The following is a 24,239-nucleotide window of genomic DNA, read 5'->3' on the forward strand; positions in this document are numbered from 1 at the left end:
ATTTTCTTTGTACTTAACAATATTATGAAATTCACAAGTCAAATGTCAAAAACCATGATTACAATAATACATAAGAAATCTAGTTTTTCCTTCATTCATTTTGTTTGTTAATAGCATAATTTTTGAACTCCCAATTATTGAACAATGTTTCTTAATATTAGAATATCAAATTAGAATATCAAATATCACAATATCATGATTCAAATTATGTATATTCCAACTTAAAAACCTTCTCAAGTTAAACAGGAAATCAACCCATGTATGGTTATCTCATTAAAAAGGTGATCATATAGATTTAATACATTTCTTAATTTATACAATCCTGTTTCATTTCCCCTCAGAACTAAGTTTTGGATTAAATGAACCCAAAATCTGGACTTCTAGGTCCTTAACATGTATATATATATATGTATATATATATATATATATATATATACATATATATATGTATATATATATGTTACAGATATTCCTCTCTTCTATTATTATTTTTTAAAAAACAAAACAAAAATTTTTCTTTCTGTAGTTTATAACTGAGAGTATTAGAATATAGAGAGTATTAGAATAGTTTATTATTATTTATTATTAGAATAGTTTATAACTGAGAGTATTCGAGTATAGAGTATAGAGAGTATTAGAATAAGATTTTCAGCTTCCATTCTTTATTCTGAAATCAACACACGATTATTTAATGAGAACTCACCAAACCAGCACTATTTAGAGACGCAAATTTTAGTAGATCAAAGATTGTACATTGGCATCCTGTGTTGTAAGATTTTAGGGGCTCTAGCCTAGCCCTCCCAAATTCCCCAAAAAAGGTCCAGTGGCCTCTTCTCAGATCTTCAGGCCAGAGGAGACTGAAGAAGAGCCATTGGGGTAGCAGCACAGAGTGACTTTTAATATAAATTATTATTCTTATTTTTTAACATGCTAATAAAGACTAGTCAAAAATAATTTTAGAGACAATTTTGATTTCTTTTAGTCCCCTTATAAGTATAATTTGCCAAATCTGTAAATAAAACCCTGTTAGTCAGATCAGAAAATAAACAATAGAAAATAATAGAATCCCCTTCTCCCCCAAAACAGTATGTTTTTCAGGAAAATCTGTCCTGTGGAGCCAAATCATGAGTTTTTGGAAAAGAAAAAAGATCCAATTTTGAAAAGGGAGAATGGAGAGGATTGGCCAGTCAGAACACAGAGACACAGCAGCAGACCTGACCATGCAGAGACAGCTGAGAGCTTCCCTCTCTGCATGTAATTTAAAACAAACACATATAAATGGAGTCAGAGCACTTTGATCCAGAGAGGCTCCAGAACTTCAGGGAAAAGCACACCTTTCTTCTCAACTAGAGAGTCCCCTAAACACTACAGAGACAAAGACAACAGGGTACCAGATAGACAAATCTTTCCTGGTAGGAAAAACCAAAACAAACACCGCCAAAGGTGACAAATCTCCAACAAACCAGAGTTAAATCCTGAGAACATTCCATTTCCAAAAAATTGAGATATAAAAAAGTGGTAGCTTCATTATATTCCAAACTCATTTTTAAAAATAAATCTTTCAGGGGCAGCTAGGTGGCACAGTGCATAGAGCACTAGCCCTTGGAGTCAGGAGGACCTGAGTTCAAATCCGACTTCAGACACTTAGTAATTACCTAGCTGTGTGATCTTGGACAAATCACTTAACCCCATTCCTTTGCAAAAAAACCAAACCAAAACAAAATAAATCTGTCCATACACATTGCTGACCTTCCCATTTGAAAGCAAAAATATATTTACTGCTGGAAAGAACAGGTATGGAAAAATAGCCATTGCATAGGTCAGCCACAGTGATGCTGCAGCAGAGGGTGGATTGGACACTACATGAGGGAGGCAGGATAATAGCTGAGCATGGTTTTGTTCAAGAGGAGCTGAAAGAGAAGTTTTAAAAACTTGGAAAGACTGTGGGGAAGGTCTCCTTAATTTCTTGTTTTCATTATTTTCTAAATCTCTGAGAAGGGACCTACACTGTTTTTTCCTGATGTCCCAGCCTTTTGCAATAATGACAACCCCTGGTCGCTGGATCCTCAGGCTGCCTCCTAGCTCCAGGGGCTGTCAGCTGCTCCAGCTGCATAGTCAGTACCTTATCCTGCTTTGTTCATAATTCTCTCTTTTCTTGTAGATCTTTTTCTTTTTGAGCTATTAAATTTTGACTCAATTGCTGAGGTAATTCCACAATGTATTGAGGATGTTTATCTTGCCAGCTTGGCTCACTTACCTTAATATTTCTGGACAGAATAAGTTGCAGATTGTTAACAAAATAAGGGAGAAAGTGAGTCTGTCCTTTCTTAGCATGCTTTAGGCCAGAATTTGCATCAAAAGCCTCTGCTAGGCAATCAAAAAATTGAAACACTGTTTCATCTTGCTTCTGAACAACAGTTCTAATTTTTGAAAAATCTACTGGTTGGGGAAATGCCCATGGAATGGCATCATAAAGCCCTATAGCTTGGGCTTCCACATAATGCCTTTCCTCCTCTGTACATACCACCCAATCTTTGCTTTGGAACTCTTCAAAAGTAGCTTTGATATCTGCCTTTTTTAACCAATTCTTTGCTTCCCCTTTGTCTATTAGAGCTACAGTTAACTGGCAAATATCTGGGATCCCGGGGCAATAGGATTGCAGGGTAACTATAAATTGATCACAAAGGAAATAGTATCTTTTTACAGATTTGGAAAATCTTTCTTCAGTGCCTGTAATTCACCCTGTCCCTTCATTTAAGTTTATAGTGTGGAAAAATAAAAAAGTTTTATATCAGTTCCAGCCTGTCCTCCCTCCTTAGGTTGAATAGCCTGGGGACATGGTGTGTTTATTACCTTGAAAAGATGATTCCCCACTAATTCAGGCTTCAGACTTGTATCTGGAGCCAAGAAATTGTAGTGGGAACAGGAAGCAAAGGAGGAGTAGCGGAAACATAGGAATAGGGAGAGTAGCTAAAATGAGGAAGAAATGAAGGAAGAAGGGTAAGAAGAGCTAAAAGAAGATGACATAGAAGTGCAAGAAGAAGGAATTGGGGGACAAAAGAGAAGCAGAAGAAGACATAGTGGGAGGAAAAGTTGGAGGATAGAGATTCCAGGGGAAGAAGTTACAGTGGGAGAAGAGATTGGAGGTCAAGGTTTTGAATAAGGGAAAATAGAATGAGGATTTGGAACAGGCAAGAAAGAGGGAGAGAAATAAGAGGAAATAAGAGGAAGATAAAGAACTGAAACAGTAGGGGGATGAGAGATTGTATCCTGTGAAGCAAGGGTTTTTATAACTATTTTAGATATAACTAAAATAACATAACTATTAATTATAACTATTAAACTATTAATATAACTATTAGTTAAAGGTTGAGTCTAACTTTTGATCAGCAGTATATAGACCAAGAAATATTAATTCCATCTTAAAGAATATCATATTAGATAATAGGTTTTTCAGTTTAAGACATTAATTTGGTTTCTTCCTTTAATTCCCATTTTTTATCCCCAGGCTCATGCTCTTAGTATCTCCCTCCTTCCATGCTAAAAATGGAGTTTTCTGACAGTGTCTCTGGGTTTAGCTGGAAACTGTCTCCTTGAAGCTTTGATTTGCTCAAATCCCCCATTTTCTTATTTTCTTATTTTACTTGATCTTTTCTTTAGTTTTCATTTTTATTTTTTGCCCCCAGACCATAATTCACCTAAACTGTCTCTCCAGTTGCTAGGTAAATCATTTATCTAAATGTGCCAAGCATTGTACTAAACAGAGAAACAAATTCAAGTAAACAAGATTGACTGTACCATCAAGGAGTTTATTATTATTATTAGTAGTAGTAGTAGTAATTTAAAGAAATGCTGATGATTTAAAAGAGTTTATTTTATAATCTGTAATTTTACTGAAGTAGATTTTTTCAAGATTAGATTTTTAAGTACTCTTATCTGCAAAAATACAAGTTTCTATTTTTCCAGTGCTTAATCTTTTAATTCTTTTTCATGTTTTATTACTACAGATAGAATTTCTAGCACTATATTGAATAGTAATAATGATAATGACATCATTGCTTTATCTCTAATCTTATTAGGAATAATATTATTATATTCTGACTCTAGGTTTTTAAATTGAAAACTTAAATTATTAAAGAAAGACCTGTTTATTCTTATGCTCTCTGGTGTTATTAAAATTGGAAAGGCTGCTAGAGCTTATCTAAAGTTTTTTCTGCATCTAATGTTATAATAATATAATTTTGTTGTCCCTATTATTAATATGGACAATTATGTTTTTTAAATTAAATATTTTATTAATTTAGTTTTCTAGCTACATGCAATGGTAGTTTTCAATGTTCAGTTATATTTACATTTAACTAGTTCCTGGTATGATAAACCTGATCACTTTGTAATTTTGTGACAATTTGATGTAGTATTCTCCTTGATAATGTTTTATTTAAAATTTTTTAAATCATTTGTCATGTTTGGTCCTAATGTAGTTCAATTGAGGCTTGGGGGTTTTAAAGTACAGTTCAAGGAAGGTCAGAGTGCTCTAATACAGAACACAGAAAGATAAGGGCATCAGCAAAGATAAAGTAATCAAATAAGATATATTGGGGAGACATACAATCAGAAGGGTAATCAGAAAGAATAGAAACAGATCAGGTCCCTCAGAAATCCCTGGTAAAAAGGGGTGTCCTAACTGGTAAAGCCCAGTGGATTTCTATAAGGTTCTTATATGAACCAAACAGGACCATTGCAGGAATAGGGGTGAGTGGGGGTGATAGGGAATTGGAACCTGGAGTGCAGGTAGTCAAAGTTGAGAACTAGTATGATTCATGTTGGAGGGTGGGGATTAGGAATGGACATCTGGGGAATTGGATACTAGTAGATAGTCAAATTCCCAGTTGGCTGGAGCTACAAACTTTATTTTGTCAGAGTGATTCAGGAGATTGGGGTGGGGAGGCTATACAAGCTTGTAAATATTAACATTTTCAGTTAGTTTCTAAGCATTTATTTCCAGTTTAGAACCTCATTTGCAATGAGGTCCCCATTTTGACTTTATTAGTAAAATTTTCTCTCCAACTTATTTCCCCATCCAAACTGACAGCCAGCTTAAAAAAAACCCCAATTTGACATCCAATAAGACACTCTTCTATCTGTTAACTAATAAACATTTATAAAATGCCTAGACACTGTCTTTTATTAGGTGCTGGGATTAAAAAAAAATGAAAATCTCTACTTTTAAGGAGCTGACCTTGAGATCATATAATTTGCTTTGTGCCCCATCTTAGCCTTTCTGTCTACACATCATTGTCCACACTTAACACATTGCTGCTTATATTTTTGCACATTTGTTGTTGAAACGTTGTGTGTCATGGGAAACCATAATAACATTTGTAACTTTATGGTCTCTGTGTTTGTCATTTGTAATTTATTTTAATTCTATAAGCATTTGTTAAACTCTGACTGTGTTAACAGTATTGTGATAGATGCTGGGGATAATGAGAGAATGAGAATGAATCCCAGCCTTTTAGGAGCTTACATTCGTGTGTGTGTGTGTGTGTGTGTGTGTGTGTGTGTGTGTGTGTGTGTGTGTGTGTGTGTGTGGTGACTATAAATAATTGACTATACTTTCATTTCAGGAGGGGGTGGACTCTAACAATGAGAAGGAGTATGGGGAAAGGCTTTTAGTGGGTGGTCACACCTGAAATGAGTTTTGAAGGAAACCAAACATTCTAAGAGTTGCATTGGAAATGCATCCAAGTCAGCCCAGGTAAAGGAATGGAGAAGCTAGAGAATCCCCATTCATGGAACAGCTAAATAGAGAATTGTGAAATGTTTGTCAAAATAGTCTAACATTAAACTGTGAAGGGCTTTAAATACTAAAATAAAGTTAATATTTGTATCTTACAGGTGATAGGGAGCCAAGAAATCTTCATGGCTAGTGGAATAACAGGATCAGGTGATTTAAGAGTATTGAAATAAAAGAAGGAAATGTTAAACCCTGAGTCAAATCATATGCAGTACAATTACTCTCTATTCTTTGGTATGAAGTTATCTGTTCTTTTGTTTGAAAAATAAATCAAACTGATAAAAAAAGAACAAAAGAACCACCACATATTTCTAACTGTTTAGTTGAATGAGAAAAGAAGCAGGCACTAATCAGAGTAGGCATAGGGTAAATAGATGATTATCTGTGCCAATTTTAAAAAGTGGAGCAATTGTCCTATGTTAATCAATTAACATCTTTTAAACATCTACCACATGTTAGGCAGATATTATATGCTAAGAATACAAAAAAGAGCAAAAGTATCCCTGCCCTCAAGGAGTTTACAGTCAGGCAAGACAACATGCAAAAACATATACATACAAAACAACTGATAGTCATATCATTCTCTCATACAGTAATTTTGTAAGTGACTTTGGCTATGTTCTTCAGAGGTTGTGTATAGATTCAAATTTTTTTTAAAAAAACAATCAGTTTTATAATCTAAAAAATATGACAAGGATTCTTTTTTCTTTGTTACTGCTAATGTGGGCCACTTATTCAATGTCCTTTTGAATACTGAATAAGCACTGATATATCTGTTTTTGTTCTGTTTTTGTTTGTTTTTGCAAGGCATTGGGGTTGAATGACTTGCCCAGAGTCACACAGTTAGGTAATTATTAAGTATCTGAAGATGGATTTGAATTCTGACTCCAGGGCCAGTGCCCTATCTACTGTGCCACCCAGCCGCCCCCTAAGCACCGATAACTCTGGATAGAGGGTCTCCTTTTCCTTTCCATTGAAAATGGCTGAATTGTTTGATAAATTCAAATGCCTCTTTCCTCAGGTTTCTGTGTATTCCATACCAGAGAAGATAAATCAAACTGGCTATGCCCTGGATGCAGCTGTGACCCTTCTGGAGTTTTATGAAGATTATTTCAGCATTCCATATCCTTTACCCAAACAAGGTAAAGCATGGGTGGGCACCCCAAAGCTAGCTACATAATTGCTAGCTCATCAGTATCCTAAGAATGAAGGAGTCTGGAGTGTTGCACAGCACTCTGAGCATCTCCACATTCTGGCTCTTTGCACAAAATCCAAGTTTACATGAAAAGTTGATACTTGTGCAGTCCCTGAGATTCAGAATAAGGATACTTTCTGAAAGATGAATCAAGCATTAAATAAGTTTATTTTCCCCCCAGGAAGTTTTTGAAATTGTATTTCAGTGATTTCCCCCCCCTGACATGATGTCTTAAGATGTTTTGTTTGGTCCAGCCTCTGCATGAAAAATAAAGTGGTATCTTAAGACAATGATCCGGATGATTTAGCCCAACTTGTTTACTGTAAGGGTTTTTTTCCCCCCACCTGGAAGGGTACAGAATGCTAAACTTAAAGGAATGGAAAAAGAAGATTCTTTCATTCACTAGGTATAATCTTGGGGGCAAAGTAGTTGGATTAGGAAAAAGAGTTCTTAACCTTTGGCAATCTGGTGAAGTCTATGAATCCCTTTTTAAAAAACTTTAATAATATTTTATTTTTCCCCAATTACATGTAAAATTTTTTAACATTTAAAAAATGTTTTTGAGTGCCAAATTTTCTCCCTCCTTCTTAAGCAATTTATCATACTTGTGCAATCATGCAAAGTATATTTCCATATTTGTCCAGATTCCTTCTTAGAATACTATTTTAAGTATATAAAGTGAAATACATTTACAAAGATTACAAAGGAAGCAAATTATATTGAATTAAAGTTTTCTTTACCCTTTAAAAACAAGTTCATAGACCCAGGTTAAGAAGTCTCTACATTAGGTGGTCACTAGGATCCCTTTGTTTTGCTTTAGTTTAGCACTAGACATCAAAACTTTTGAGGGTTAGTGTGTCCTGAGCTTGTGACAGAGAATTAAAATAGTATATTAAACTATTATTTTTAGATCTTGCCGCCATTCCTGACTTTCAATCTGGTGCCATGGAAAATTGGGGATTGACAACATACAGAGAATCTGGATTGTTGTATGACACTGAAAAATCCTCTGCTTCCAGTAAACTTGGAATCACCATGGTGATAGCTCATGAACTGGCCCATCAGGTAATTAATGCGTCTTCTAGCTGCAGGAGGGATAAAGGTGTTTGAAATAATTGCATGGCAGTTTTGACAGCACTTTTGTAATATTTTGATTTAGGTATTTTTTGAAAAAAGTCTTTCTTGAAGGTAAAATGATCACCTTTATGAAAGTATAATCCAATAAAAAAGAGTACTGATCTTGGAGTCATTAAATCTCAGTTTAAATTTCAGTCTTGTCAATTCTTAACTTGGGTAAGTTATCTATTCTCAATTTGCTCAACCCTAAAATGAGTTCTTTTAATTGAAGGGCAGCTACGTGGTACAGTGGACAGAGCACTGGCTTTGGTGTAAGGAGGATGGGAGTTCAAATCCAGCCTCAGATACTTGCCACTTATTAGCTGTGTGACCTTGGGCAAGTCACTTAACCCTGATTACCCACCATCTGGGGCCATCTCCAGACATCCTGATTCATATCTGGCCCTGGATCCAGATGGTTCTTGAGGAGAAGTGAGGCTAATGACTTAGTACAGCATTCTCTCACTCAAATCTAATTCATGTGCTTGTCATGGCATCACCTTCCTATGATGTCATGGTCTTCTTCAAGAACAAAGGACAAATATTATCATCATCCTTTAATTGATCTGTGGGGATCTATGTCTTTCCAAGTATTATGCCATGTAGTTTTAAAGAGTACTTCTTTTGTTTTTGATATTTCATAAAAATCACTGTTAAACTTTTTGTTGTTGTTCATTTGTTTTCAATCCTATCTGACTCTTTGTGACCTCATTTTGGGTTTTTTTTTTTGGCAAAGTTACTGGAGTAGTTTGCCATTTCTTTCTCCAGTTCATTTTATAGATGAGCAAACAAACAGCTTAAATGACTTGCCCAGGATCCCAAAGCTAATAATTTTCTGGAGGTGAAATTTGAACTTATAAAGATGAATCTTCATGACTCTAGGGGCAGCACTCTATCAACTGTGTCACCTAGCTTCCCATTAAACCAGCTACATATACTTGCATTAATACAGAGATATGAAGAACTCTAAAAGTCTACTTTCCTCTATAAACTTTATTACCTATATCACTTTATTACTTATATCACACTTATACATGTGTGTAATCCATCTGTCTTTCTACTTGTAGTATGCGTAATGTGTATTGTTTTTTCAGTGGTTTGGGAATCTTGTCACCATGGAATGGTGGAATGATCTTTGGTTAAATGAAGGATTTGCAAAGTTTATGGAGTTTGTGTCTGTCAGCGTGACCCATCCAGAGTTAAAAGTTGTAAGTAAGATCATTTTTTAAATTACTTTCTCATTTTAAATTACATTTTTGAAAGATTACTATAGATGCTTTAGTAATCATCTGCTCTAAGAAGTCTTAAAACAGAGAGTGTATATTTTCTTGCTGGTGAATCTGTTGTGTGGATTGAGATTCATCAGTGTGTTCAAATTATATGCCAAAACAACTGACTCCATCCAAATACTTATTTACAAAATGGATATGAATTTGTCATTTTCATGACAGTATTAATAATTAAAGATAATAAATGACTAGCTATCACATTTTTCTTCACTTGTCTTGTTGGTTACCCATCACAAAAGCTTCATTTGTATCTGCCCATTATCCCAGTAGGGACCCCATTCTAAATCAAGTGTGCATTTTCCGGTTGAGAACAAATTTCATTTTATATGCCTCTTCAGGCAATTAAGATTCTTTGAAATCACGGCATAGATTTAATGCTTTATTTGCTTTGAAATAGTTTTAACTAAAACACTAAGACTACCACAAAGCTCTGTGAATTTTAAAATTGAAATGTATTCCCTACTTGGGTTGGAGGTGCTATTTGTGTTAAGAAATAGCCTGCTGAAGTGATAGTTTGTTTTAAGAGCTTTTTTTTTGCTTTCTATTTTTCATTAAGTGCTGTGCACAAAATCCAAATGATTCACTTAAAGTCAATTCCCCTTTTTGTTTTTAGAAGAATTATAATCTATATATTTTGGGATTTGGGGGACCATGAAAAAGAACCCTGAAGTTTGATTTGTATGTATATCCCAAATTCTACATTCTTTCTTCTTCAATTTCTATTTTGATATGTGCCATGACTAAACCTGGTCCTGGAGAAGAGTTGAGAAAATGTACCTCCTTCCTTGTTATAGGCCAGCCCTAACTCAGTTTAGTGGTTCCAATTTGGGATTAGAAAAAAATTTGTTAAAGGAAATGTACTTAGCCTAGCATTGAAAGGCTCCTCAGCAAGTATAGAGCTTTAGTTCAGTTGTATGGAGCTCCCCTAACTCTGCATTTGCTGGGATAGCAGTCAGTCCTGAGCGAAGAACCATTGATTCCTATTGCACTAGTTCCTGTATGTCAGTGGCTAGAAATACAATTTCTTGGGCTAGTTAAGCCTGCAAGCCAATTTTGATATTTTCTAATGACAAACTAGCCTAATCTGAGAGAGTTAGGGCCTTACAAGATGCTAGCCTAGTCTTTGTGCATAGGTGAGGGACTATGGAAGTGAAATATGACATACACAGTCAGACATGAGTCATGTGTTTGTTGATTGAATGGCTACTTTTCTCCATATTTTTTTAATAAATGTTATAAAGGATGGTTCTCTGTGTAGGGATATATTTGGAAAAGAAGTTGATACAAAACAAGTCACTGATGAAGATGAGATTAAAAATATATATTTTTTTTCCTTCTCTCTTATTAGGAAGATTATTTCTTTGGAAAATGTTTTAGTGCCATGGAGATAGATGCATTAAATTCTTCACATCCTGTGTCCACACCAGTGGAGAATCCTGCTGAGATTCGGGAAATGTTTGATGATGTTTCTTATGAAAAGGTACAATATCATTTTTGCCTCGAGTCTTTGTGTGGCTTTGTATGAAGGTCATGAAAATATGTGAAACAGATGATAGTTATTGATGAACTGTTAACTCTACCTCATGAAGATCTTATCAGTGGCATATGTCTAGTTTTTTTCATAAAGCACTAAAGGGATAAAAGGGACATTACTTCATAATTTAATTAGATAGCATTTTCAGTGTTATTTTGGATGTGTTTTTAGCATTCAGTTGTGTATGAAATCCATAGAAATTCCACATTTCATAATAATATAATTACTAGTTTTGCCTTTTTGCCATTTTGTCTCTACCCTCTCCCCCTACATCAGAATGTAATTTTCTTGAGGGCGGGGACTATAATATTTTTATCTTCATATTCCTAGAACACAATGTCTTTCATGTAATAGATGCTTAATAAATGTTTTGGCATTAACTGAATTGTAACTTTTGGGGTGGGGTAGGAAGGAGAGGATGCAATATCCCAAGGCTAGTAGTGACTGTCCATCCTCATCAGGAATCAGGATTTGGTTGGTGAAATTTCTTTCCTTTGCCCCACCAAAGGAAATTGGAATAAATAGTAGATTCCTGGAGATATTACTAGACTGAATTTCTAATGTAAATATTTTTTTTCCTGGAAAGTGTGTTTAAACCCATTGAATGTAACCATTTAAGATTACTTTGCATTAGAATTTATGGTCTACACCAATAGAGAATCCTGCTCAGATCTGAGAAATTTTTTTTAACTTTTAAAATACTTTAACAAAAAAATACAGCTATGGCATGGACTATTAAAATCAAACTGAGATGAGTTTTTTATTCTCTTGGCAGGGAGCTTGTATATTGAATATGCTAAGGGACTATCTTAATGCAGATGTATTCAAAGCTGGTATTGTGCAATATCTCCAGAAATACAGTTATAAGAACACCAAAAATGAGGATCTGTGGAATAGTATGACCAATGTAAGTATCCTTGTCTAGAAGCAAAGCTGAAAATTGAAGAGTGTCTTACCACAAGCACCCCATTATGTTAATCATTGTAAAAAGAACCATATGTTCTACAAAAAGAACAGTGATTTACTTTAAATTCTTTTTTTTCAGCTTTGTCCCACAGGTGACACACAAAAGACAGATGGATTTTGCTCAAAAAACCAACCTACACATTCACCTTCGGTAAGTACTTATAGCTATTCTTCTGCCTTTTCTTTTTTTTACTTTTAGATGAATACATCTCAGACTTCCTGAGTTAATTTCATCCACTGTTCTATCTCCAGGCAAGAATGATTGTGAATTAGGATTAAAAGATAATTTTTAATCCTTTTTTTCTGAAAAATTAAAGTGGGTTCCAATCTCCCTTAGAAATATATGTCATTCATATGATTTTGTTTAACTTCATTCTTTGCAAAGAGTTAAATATCGGATAGCATCTTACTGGGTCAGTATTATTGTCTCAGAGTGGCACAGTGGTGCAGTGGATAAATCATTGGACTTGAAACCAGGAATACTCATTTTCCTGAGTTCAAATCTGGTCTTTGAAACTTATTTGTTGTGTGAACTTGGGATCTGGTTTGCCTCAGTTTCCTCATCTGTAAAATGAGAAGCAAATGGCAAACCATTTTACCTATAAACTTTGCCAAGAAAACCCTGCATGGGGTCATGAAGAGTTGGACATGACGACTTGTTATGTTTTTCCATTCTCAAAAAGAACCAATGACATTACAAGAGTTATGTCTTGATTTGCACGTAAATTAGACTTAAGTGAGACAGAGCTGTGCAAAGTCTTGAACTTGCAGCAACTACCACATAGGTAAATATAATTTACTTGGCTAATAAAATACACAGAAATCATAAATTTTTAAGAACCACTCATCTGGTATTTTCTGGTTATCTGAAGACTTTTAAGTTTAGATTAGGTATTGCCAAAAGATTTGCTATTGGGGATTTCTGAATTTTTTTTCCTTCTTCCACTCTATTTTTCTCCCCCCCGCACTTTCTTTAGTGTAATGTAATTAGTGTAGTATAATTCATGTAATGATTATATTATAATAATATTTCACATTAAAACAGTTGAAGGTATCCTTCATATATTCTCTCATTTGATTCTCATACCAGCCTTGATATAGCTAGTATAAAAATATTATTAACTCCATTATTTATATATGAGGTGTGACCAAGACTCAAAAAATAATTTGCTTAAGGTCACATAACTAGTAAGCATCAGAGAAGGAAGCGTCATGAAGTGAGATGCCCTAACTCCAATTATAGGATGCTTTTTACAAGGTCTTCACAAGAGGTCTCTAGTATACAGGAACCTCTTTTCAGCTGTGTGCTATCTATGGAATAAATATTCTTTGAAAGCTTTGTTAGCATTAAGAGCATAATTCCATACCGGCCCTGGAGGCAGGATGACCTGAGTTCAAGTCCAGCCTTACACACTTAATAATTACCTAGCTGTGTGACCTTGGGCAAGTCACTTAATGATATTGCCTTGCAGAAAAAAAGAAGAGCAAAATTCCTTGTGAACCTGTTATAGTTTGGAAGTATATGAAAACCCTTGTTTATTTAAACTTTTTTATTGTTGCTGTCTGCAAATTGCAGGAATAGGAATATCATCTTCCATGTATTGATTTAAATAGAATTTTGTAGGTGTTGCGACCTAACTGGTTTCTCTTGACTATGGTCATCAACCAGTAGTCATCCCCTTTGTGCATCATTGAATCTTCATTGATCTTTCTTTAGATATGAGTTCAAGAGAATGATTTGTCTGTTTAAATTAAATAGCACTGGAGCCAGGAAATTGTTGATGTAAAAGCTATGATGAACACATGGACACTACAGAAGGGGTTTCCACTGATCACTATCACCATGAGAGGAAAGAATGTCCATATAAGACAAGAACTCTATAGGAAAGGAGCCAGTCACCCTGCAGAAACTGGGTAATGCTTATTAAATGTAACTTATCATTTATGTAATGTCCAAATTGTACTCTGATCCTTCACTTGACTTGAAAATGAAATTTCCTGTCCTCTGGTAATTTTTTTAAGGTCTACCTTAACTATTTCCATTACATTTTATGTGTTCTTTGAACTTCAGTAGCCTCAGTTAATATGATTAGTACTGACATTAAATGTTTGATAGGATAGAGGCAAAGACTTTTATTTCATCTTTGTATCTCCAGAACCTAGCACAGTGCCTATGGCATAGTAAATAAACTTGATAAATGCTTGTTGAATTAGACTGAGGATAACTTGAAGTCACTTGTATGAATTTAGTTTGGATCTGGGCAGTTGTCATTAAATTATAATTGTCCATTTTGAGGGGGTGAGAGCTCAAAAAATGGGAAATTCACTTCTCAGCACTGATCAGGTTAATTTCTGTCCTTCTGTGGAAAACTGATCAATTTTATGGACTTCTTTTTACCAAACTAATTCTTCTTGGGTCCTCACTAGAAAAACAAAATACATTTTGGTTGATAGAGCCTTCCCCTTCTTCTCTTTCTTCTCTTTTTCTTTCTGTGTCTCTGTCTCTTTCTCTTTTTTTCTCTCTTCTCAGCATGATAGTAAATGAATGACCTGCTAGTTTTGAACACTCACTTTAGGACAAGTTTTTGTTGAAATTGTTCAGCATTAATGGATAGGACATTCTGGTACCTCCAAGATAAACATTGTTCAAGTATTAATTGCTTCCTATTTAGCAGACACTGTTCTAAGCTCTGGGCAACTCTGCTAGAGATTATGCCAATGACATTTTGTGTTATTGCCCACAATAATTAACCATGTCAATCCCTACTAAAATAACCAGCAGTGCCCTCTTTCTTTTAGGTACTTATGGCATGTTCCATTGTCATATATCACCAGCAAATCAGACAAAGTTCAAAGATTTTTGCTAACAACACAAACAGGTAATTTGTTGCTGAAGTGACCAATCTAATTTAATGAGCTTTTCACAAAATGTTTCTGAGGAGTTAATTTTTCTTCTTTAAAAATTAGTCATCTTTTAATGGTGTTTTTCATTTTTAAGATTCATTTTAATCAGATCTTCAACTTTCCATTTAAAAATGAGGAATTTGAGGTTAAAAAAAACTATGCCACTCAAAAAAAAAAGCCAAGTTCCTGTCAGACAAGTTTTAAAAATGTTGAGTGATATAATGATGGTAGTAGTTGGATTCCTAGAGGAAACCTCTGAAATCTTTGATTGCACAGCTGTATTTTATCTTTTTGTTTATATGCTGAGAATAGGTTGCATTTTCTTTATAGATCTCTTCATAGTCTTAGAACATAAATGAGTAGAGCCAATGAAAGTTATTTTCCATTGAGCTACTTTTTCCTGAGTCATGATGTGTTGCAATTTCTGCAGTGTCAAAGCTCAGGATGCCTATATATTCCCTTGCATCTGTTTAGATTGGTTCAATAGTGAAAGAAAATGGAGCTATAATTTATTTTGCTTGTTGTAGATGTCCTCATCCTCCCAGAAGAGGTAGAATGGATCAAATTCAATGTCGGAATGTATGGCTATTACATTGTACATTATGAGAATGATGGATGGGAATCTTTGTCTGGCCTTTTAAAAGAAAAGCACATGACAATTAGCAGCAATGACCGGGCAAGTCTTATCAACAATGCATTTCAGCTTGTCAGGTAAAGAATGCATGCAGTGCAAATCTCTACTTACTTCTGAAACCAAATGTAATTAAGACCATAGTTTATATTTCCTACCAATTCCTACCAATATTTATCATTATTAGTCAGCTAGAGGACATAGTTTGTCCAAAGTAAGAAGTTTTAATGAACTAACAGGCAAAAAAGCAATAGTAAAATATTTCTCTTATAAACTTGAAACAAAGACAAACCCATTTTTGGTAGAGAGACATGATACACACAGAAATACATACAAAAAGTATATAAGTATAGGAGAAGTAGGAAATTCATGCAGCCAGAGCACAAATGTGGAAGGTAAGCTCATGCCTCCAACAGGGTAGGGCCATTGATGTCTTTTGGTGCTGTCATCATCTTGCTAGGTCAAAATCCTTCCAAAGTCTGCCATGTCTCCACCAAAACCATCAGGCTCAGTTCTTCCATGTATGTTTTGGTGATAGAGTTCCAACTTTTGGTTCCAGCTATAATCCTTAGTCAAAGGGCTATCTATCTCTTCCTCTTGAGAAGAATGTGTTGCTATGCTCTTTTAAAGTCTTGAGGATTAGATTAAGGGATAAAACATTTTTTTCCTCAAAGATTTGTCTGTTGGTTTCTCAGAGTCTTGACTAGAAGGGATTTCATATTTCCACAAGGTGATATATTTTCTCCATGTCCCATGATCTTTAGAACTTAGCAAGCATTCAATTGGTTGCCTTCAGGTCAAGTCTATTTTGTTTTTTGGAATACCATTTCCTAGTCACGGATCTTTCCTTTGAAGACTTCACTCTACATAGAGTTTATATGTACTTTTTCTCCCTCTGTTAGTTTTTGAGGACTTTTGATATTCATTCATTTGTGTCTGATTCTGTTAATTCGTGGACCACAGCATGCCAGATCCTTCTATTCTCCACTGTCTCTCAAAGTCTGTCCAAGCTCTTATTTATTGCTTCCATGCCACTGTTTATCCATCTTATCCTCTGCCATTCCCTTCTCTTTCTCCTTTTGATCTTTCCCAACATCAGGATCTTTTCCAAGTCCTGTCTTCTTTTTACGTGGTCTGATTATTTTTATTTTAAGCTTCAGTTTCAGAATTTGTCCCCTTCCAATGAATAATCTGAGCTAATTTCTTTAAATATTGATTGATTTGACTTTTTTCTGTCCAAGGGATTCTCAAAAGTCTTCTTTAGCACCTCAATTTGAAATCATCACTTCTTATATGCTCAACTTTCTTCATAGGTTATCTCTTATAGTCATACGTTATTCCTGGAAAAACCATAGCATTGAATATATGAGCCTTTATTAGTAAGGTGATGTCTATATTTTTTGGTATGCAGTCTAGATTTGCCATACCTTTCTTTCCGAAGTACAAGTGTCTGTTAATTTCATGACTGTGGTCACCATTGACAGTGATTTTTGAGCACAAGAATATAAAATATTACACTGCTTTTATTACTTCTTCCTCTCTTTGCCAAGTAGTGATAGAAGCAGTTGCTATGATCCTAGTTTTTTTTTAACATTAAGCTTCAAACCAGTTTTTGCATGTCTTTCTTTCTTAGCAAGAGCTTCTTTGAGGGCTAGACTAGTTCTAATTTGACTTTTCCAGAGACTATACCCCCCAACAAACTATAAGGGTCTTCAGAGTATGGGGCTCCATGAATTCTTAATTCCCAAAACCACTTTGTCCTTCCATGTGGAGGATGGGGTGGTAAAAGGAGGCCAACTTCTGGTTTAGACATATTTCTGCTTACATTTAAAAAATATGTTATATAAAATATATTAAGATATTATATATTTATAGATTCTAAAGTATATATAAATATTCTATTCATTAAATATATTTATAAATAAAATATTTGAATAAAATAAATATAATAAAATATTAATGTTATATAGATTTTTATAGATTTTAAACTTTTCTTTTGGGCTTAATTTTGTCTTTGTGCCTCCACCATCATCATTCACATGGAAGGTAAAGGGGGTTTGGAATACATATACACACATGTATGTATGCATGTATGTATGTATGCATGTATGTATACATGTGGATATACATATACACACAAGCCTTTTCAGACTTTTGACTCCTTATACTGTCTATATTAGGTGAAATTTATTTTTTTTTGGTATCTTAGTAGTATTTTATTCTTTCCATTTATATGTAAAAATAATTTTTAACATTTGTTTTTGTTAAATTTTCTCCCTCCCTAAGACAGCAAGCAATCTGATATGGTTTATACATGCCCAGTCATGTTAAATATGTTTCCATATTAGTCATGTTGTGAAAGAAGAATCAGAACAAAAGGGAAAGATAATGAGAAAGAAAAAAATTTTAAAAAGTAAAAATGGTATGCTTTGATCTGAATTGAAATCCATAGTTCCTTCTCTGGATATGGATGTTATTTTCCATCACAAATCTTTTAGAATTGTCTTTAAACACTGTATTGCTGAGAAGAGCTAAGTCTGTCATAGTTGATCATCACACAATGTTGCTGTTACAGTGTACAATATTCTTCTGGTTCTGTTTACTTCATTTTGTATCAATTCTTATAAGTCTTTCCAAGTTTTTCTGAAATCATCCTGCTCTTTCTTATAAACAACAGAACATTATTTCAGTCCCCAATGGCATCCACAAAAAGAATTGCTATAAATACTTTTGTATGTGTGATTTCTTTATCCATTTTTAATGATGTCTTTGGGATATGGACCTAGTAATGGTATAGCTGGAATAAAGGGTATGTATATAGTTCTAAAGCCCTTGAGCATAGTTCCAAATTGCATTCCATAATGGTTGAATCAGTTTACAACTCCACCACTGGTGCATTAATGTCCCAATTTTCCCATATCCCCTCCAACACTGATCATTTTCCTTTTCTGTCATATTAACAATCTCAAAGGTATGAGGTGGTAAGCTCAGAGTTGTTTTAATTTGCATTTTTCTAATCAATAGTGATTTAGAGCATTTTTTCATATGACTAGATAGCTTTAATTTATTCATCTTCAAACTTCCTGTTCATATCCTTTTGACCATTTTTCAATTGAGGAATGACTTATATTCTTATAAATTTGACTCAGTTTTCTATATATTTTATATCAGAAATACTGGCTATAAAAATTATTTCTCAATTTTTACTTTCCTTCTAATCTTTATTGTATTGGCTTTGTGAAAAACCTTTTTAATATAAGGTAACCAAAATTATGCATTTTGCATTTCATTCATAATGTTCTCTATCTTTCTGTTGGTCATAAATTCTTCTCCTCTCCATAAATCTGACAGATAAACATTCCTTGTTCTCCTAATTGGCACCCTTTATGTCTAAATCCTGTATGTTTTTTACTTTATTTTTAACTTTATCTTACTATAGAGTGTGAGATATTTGTCTATGCCTAATTTTTTGCCATATTATTTTCCAATTTTCCCAGCAGTTTTTATTAAATAGTGAGTTCTTATCCTAGACGCCGGAGTCTTTCAGTTTGTAAAATAGTAGATTCCTATAGTCTTTACTTCTGTTTCTTTTGAACCTAATCTTTCCATTGATCCACCACTCTTATTTCTTAACCAGTATCAAATAGTTTTGATGCTGTTTCATAATAGAGTTTTGGATCTGATTTGGCTAGAGCTAGGGGATATTTCAAGGTCTCTGGGTGAGAATAATGGTTTCTTTGATTAGTCTTCCAAAGGAATTTTTGGAATTCTTGAGTTTCAAATTTCTCATATAAATTTAATAGACTGATAGGAGCTGACATGTGCCCATTTTGTCTTAACCATGAACTAAAATTGAATCTGTTGCACCCATAGAAATTTTCTTCAGACTACAGATGTTTCAGTCAGAAAAGGTAAGAGTGGGGCCACAGACAGCAAGGCAGTGGATAGAGTTATATTTAATGCACACCTAAAAGTCACAGTTTTACATATACTTTTCTATTCTTCTTTGATATATTGAAATGCTAATGAATGTTTTTATCATGTTCACATTAAAGAATTATTTTTTAATCTTAAAAAAGAAAATGGTAGACTCTTTGATCAGAAGATGACAAAGTTGTCTTGTGAAGCAACAAACTGAGTTCTTAGGATTTTTATTGGTAATCATCTTCTCTTTTGGTTAGCGTTGGAAAATTATCCATTGAAAAAGCTTTGGACTTGACCCTGTACCTGAAGCATGAGACTGAAATTATGCCTGTGTTCCAAGGTTTGAATGAACTGATTCCTTTGTATAAGCTAATGGAGAAAAGAGATATGGATGATGTTGAAACTCAATTTAAGGTAATAACTTGAAATGAACTTATATGCTTTTATTAAAGTCCAAAATAGTGTTTATTCTTACAAAGTTTAGAAAGAATTTTATAAACCAGAAGACACTCTGTAAATGTGAGCAACTATTATCACCAGTCATAACCCAGTGTGAAAGACTTCTGAGTCAAAATTAATTCAATGTATTTGTCCCTACCAGAATGTAAGCTCCATGAGGGTGATTCTTATAAATGATGCCAACTAGAGATCGGGAGTTGTTATTTGCATGACTTGCCAGGCAACTTCCAGGACACCAAAGTCTTTGGGTTCTAGGAGGACTATGGTGGCAGACCTGAGTAGAGCAATTCAGTCACCTTACTGATGATTAGATCATTGAGAGATTTTATATATATACATGTTATAGTCAAAATTCTTGCTGATGATTAGGCCATTGAGGGAAAGGCAACCTATATCCTGTTGTAAAAGGTGTCACCAAAAATCACCATGCTGGTGTTATGCCTGGCATTGCTGGAGCATGGTGGTGCCTTACTGATATTCAAATCCATAAGGCCGAGGATTTCCCAACATCTAGACATCACCAGAACTCCTGTTTTCTATCTAGTCAGGCCAAGGGGTGATATGATTCAGGAAAAGGCAGTGAAAAGGATGTCTTTGCATGGCACTTCCTTCACTATAATAATGTGCAAGTCATGTTGTCATGTATGTATATGATGTCATGGTCCTTTTCAACACAAAGGACAGTTACCTACCTAGTTCTATCTCCAGAATTTTGCATAGTTCTTTGCACATAGTAAGTGCTTAATAAAGAACTTTAAAATTCATTGATTGATGCCATCATTGATTTTACCTTTTTGGAGTATTTATATTAAATGGTAGATATGATCTTGCTAGCATTTAAATCTGGTTCTCATACATTTAAAATTTTTACCCACTTTTTATTTCATTGTGTTTGTTTTAGTCTACATTAATTTTCTGGTTCATTTGGTAGTAAGAAAAAGTAAGATTCTTAGAGAAAATAATGTGAATTCTTGGTGGCATGAAACACTGAAGCTTTCCCTCTCTGTGGTCTCCCTAGGCTTTCCTCATTAGGTTGCTTAGGGACCTCATTGATAAGCAGACATGGACAGATGATGGATCAGTCTCACAGCGGATGCTGCGCAGCCAACTCCTTCTTCTTGCTTGTATGCGCCAGTATCAACCTTGTGTTCAGAAGGCAGAAGACTATTTCAAGAAATGGAAAGAATCCAATGGAAATTTTAGGTTTTTTTGTCATTGGATTAATTCATTCTCCTTCCCCCCATTTTCCTGGGCAAAAAAGCTTATTTAAAACACACACACACACACACGCTCTTTGTACCCCAGATCTATCCAAGCCTTCCCTTTTCCTTTAGATTGAAGGTTTTAGTTAGCTATCCATGTATGTCTTGAATAAGTGGGAGTATGGTAAGTGGGAGGATCTTCATATATGTTATCTCACCCTTTGTCACTTATAAAGTAGTTCTTGACAAATTGTTCTCTTCATAAATATTCCTAGGAACCCTGAGAGGTAAGGAAATTTGCTTCTGATGCTGGCTATTCTGATCATACCAGCCAAGATTTAATTGAATATTATTCCTTGGTTTTGATTTCATGGATATAGGAACACCAATAGACAAGGTTCCCTCTACCAGTGCAGGCCAGATCCTGCCCTCCAACTTACAACTTATAGAGAGTTGTCTCTGGTCTTGAGTAGTTAAGTAACTTAAAGTACTTTTTTAAGGTGGTAGCTTCCAAAGTTTTTTGGCTGCACTGTTTATTGGTAAAGGTTTTTTGGAAGATGTGCCCCCATAAATATGCATATGTGTATGTTTATATTTATGTGTATATTATGTAAATATATATATATATTTATATATATATATATGGAATATGTGCCCCATACACACACACACACACACACACACATATGATGAGGGTCAGAACTAGAGAGATGACTATGTGAATAGAGAGAAGGGGACAGATACTAGCGATGTGGAGCCAGGCCTGAAGAGATTTGGCAGTTGATTAAATGAAGTCATTGGAAGGATGGTGGTACCCTGGGAAGGAAGAAGGAAGTATAGAGGACAAGTGGAATTGGGAGGAAATATAATATGACATCCAGTATAGATCATAGTTCATCTAAATCTGTTTATCCTGTGTTATTATTCACTTTGTCCAATCTGGGAAGTGTGTATTATAGGGTTATCTGGGAGCCCAGGGTAAGGCCGTATGATCTTCTAAATAGCACCTGTGCAACTGCTGCCACAGATTCTCCAGAGCTTTGTGGGCTCAGAAGAGGGGAGGTATTGAGTTTGCAGATCCTAGGCAGGGATGGTGTTGTGGGACTAAGAGAACAGATTGGTTATTTAACTCTACAAAGATGTAGTCCATCTTCCCAACACACTCCTTGGGGCAGTCCATTGCCCTCCTCATAGGTAAGACCATAACTCTCACTTTGGAGACCACAGTTCTAAGGCACTCTTGTATTTTACCTGAGTTAAAGATTATATTGAGGTGTTAGCCCCTCTTTTTACTTTTCCCTGAAACATAAAGAATTTATATATCTTAATTACTCAGGAACGTTAGGGAGATGCACTGTTTCCCTCTGACTTTTAGTCATAGGATTATAACAGTAATTCTTTGCTATCTTTTGCAAATCACAAATTGGAAAAAGATAAAAAATTAGTTATATTCATTCATTAAATCTTTTTGGTCACCTAATCTGCAAGGCTCACATCTCTGTAACACACATTAGAAAAATATAGGAAACAAAACCCAAAAGCTTCAAATACCACAATCAAGAAATTTCATCATCACATAATTATCATTAGTACACATTTATTATGTAATTAACCTGATTAAATCTTTTATAACTATTTTTTTTGGCAGTTTACCAAATGATGTCACCTTGGCAGTGTTTGCTGTTGGAGCACAGACCACAGAAGGATGGGATTTTCTCTATGAGAAGTATCCATTGTCTCTGTCCAGCACTGAGAAATATAAAATTGAATTTGCCCTCTGTACTAGCCATAATAAAGAGAAGCTACAATGGTGAGCAATTTGTCAACTTCTGGAATGATAAAGAGAATTAAATTAGATAAGATTATGTTGCCATAGTCTTCCTTAAAGTCTCAGCTAAAGTCCTACCTTCTATAATAGGTCTTTCCCAAATCACCTTAATTCATCTTGATTTCATCCCCTCTGTGAATTATCACCAATTTAGTTCTTTATGGGTCTTGTTTGCATATTGTTGATTATATGTTGCCTTCCTGATTAGACTGTAAGCTCTGTGAGGGCAAGGACTTTTTTTTTGCCTTTCTATCCCTAGAACTTTTAGGAACGTAGGAATGTATTAAATGTTAGGTGATTAAATAAAATTACTGGGTAAAATATGTCACCCTCTTCATTTTATTTCTGGTCCCTGATGATGAATTTGTGAAGATTGGGCATTAGGAAAATGAATTTAAAACTCATGTGTATAACCTTTATGACTTAATAGTACTAGATTTATTCTTTAGACTGTTTGATGGATTTGTCAGCCAAAGCTGTTTCATAACTAAATCACCACTTATATTTATTCTCATTCTTTTTTAGGTTACTGGAGCACAGTTTTCAGGGAGATATAATAAAAACTCAGGAGTTTCCAAGTATTTTGAGTCTTGTTGGAAGAAACCCAAAGGGTTATCTATTGGCTTGGCAATTTCTGAAGGAAAATTGGAATAGAATCATACAGAAGTAAGTAGCTCTGCCATAATTTGTAAACTTCTTAACTTTTCTCTATTTTCAGTTTCTTAATTTCAAAATAACATCAATCTTAGATTTGAAGAAAAGGAAGGAACCAAAATGATCATTGAAAAATCTCTTGAAAATACAAAATCCTAATGAGTTTCTCACTGATGTGTATTTGATATTGCCCTTTGCCTCTACTTTATCCCAAATCCTATAATCTCCTTCTCCCTCTCCCAACCTATATTAATCCAACTCATTATTCAGTCTAAATCCAATGTCACCAAGTTTCCACTGAGTCCACATTAATCTTTCTTCCCCCCGCCCTCCAAGTCCTCCTGCACACATTGTGCATACTACTTCCTTTTATACTCAATCATTGACTGCCTGGTTTTGTCACTGTCCCCTCTTATACACGTCTTGAGCATAAAAATGGATTTTAAATTCCTAAAGGAAGGAAGCATGTTTTATATTTCTTTTTATTTTTTTCCATGTTGAGCAACATGCTTTGCCTGGGCTAGAAACTTAACAAATTGGTAAATGAAAATAGAAAAATATATCTTAATTGTCATTTCTAGGTTTGAACTTGGCTCACCTACTATAGCCCACATGGTGATGGGAACCACAAATCAATATTCTACAAGAGAGCGACTAGAAGAGGTAATATTTTCCTAACTAAACTTATAGTTTAATAAATTATCCTCTAAAATCAAGGTGGATCAAAACACCTAAGGAAA

At 34.6% G+C, this 24,239-nt stretch overlaps 1 protein-coding gene across 1 annotated transcript in view; it reads left to right on the top strand.

Moving 5' to 3' along the window:
• Window positions 1-24,239, top strand: part of LOC141496992 (endoplasmic reticulum aminopeptidase 1-like) — a 36,783-nt gene that overhangs the window by 8,855 nt on the left and 3,689 nt on the right. Inside the window, exons 5-18 of the mRNA XM_074199569.1 lie at window positions 6,819-6,939; window positions 7,903-8,057; window positions 9,203-9,316; window positions 10,746-10,877; window positions 11,707-11,838; window positions 11,977-12,048; window positions 13,657-13,811; window positions 14,697-14,776; window positions 15,329-15,512; window positions 19,614-19,770; window positions 20,834-21,018; window positions 22,666-22,827; window positions 23,371-23,511; window positions 24,081-24,162. Coding sequence (XP_074055670.1) covers window positions 6,819-6,939; window positions 7,903-8,057; window positions 9,203-9,316; window positions 10,746-10,877; window positions 11,707-11,838; window positions 11,977-12,048; window positions 13,657-13,811; window positions 14,697-14,776; window positions 15,329-15,512; window positions 19,614-19,770; window positions 20,834-21,018; window positions 22,666-22,827; window positions 23,371-23,511; window positions 24,081-24,162 — 1,872 coding nt within the window. The remainder of the gene's footprint in view (window positions 1-6,818; window positions 6,940-7,902; window positions 8,058-9,202; window positions 9,317-10,745; window positions 10,878-11,706; window positions 11,839-11,976; window positions 12,049-13,656; window positions 13,812-14,696; window positions 14,777-15,328; window positions 15,513-19,613; window positions 19,771-20,833; window positions 21,019-22,665; window positions 22,828-23,370; window positions 23,512-24,080; window positions 24,163-24,239) is intronic.

Source organism: Macrotis lagotis, chromosome X (assembly GCF_037893015.1).
Source record: "Macrotis lagotis isolate mMagLag1 chromosome X, bilby.v1.9.chrom.fasta, whole genome shotgun sequence".
NCBI lineage: Eukaryota > Metazoa > Chordata > Mammalia > Peramelemorphia > Peramelidae > Macrotis > Macrotis lagotis.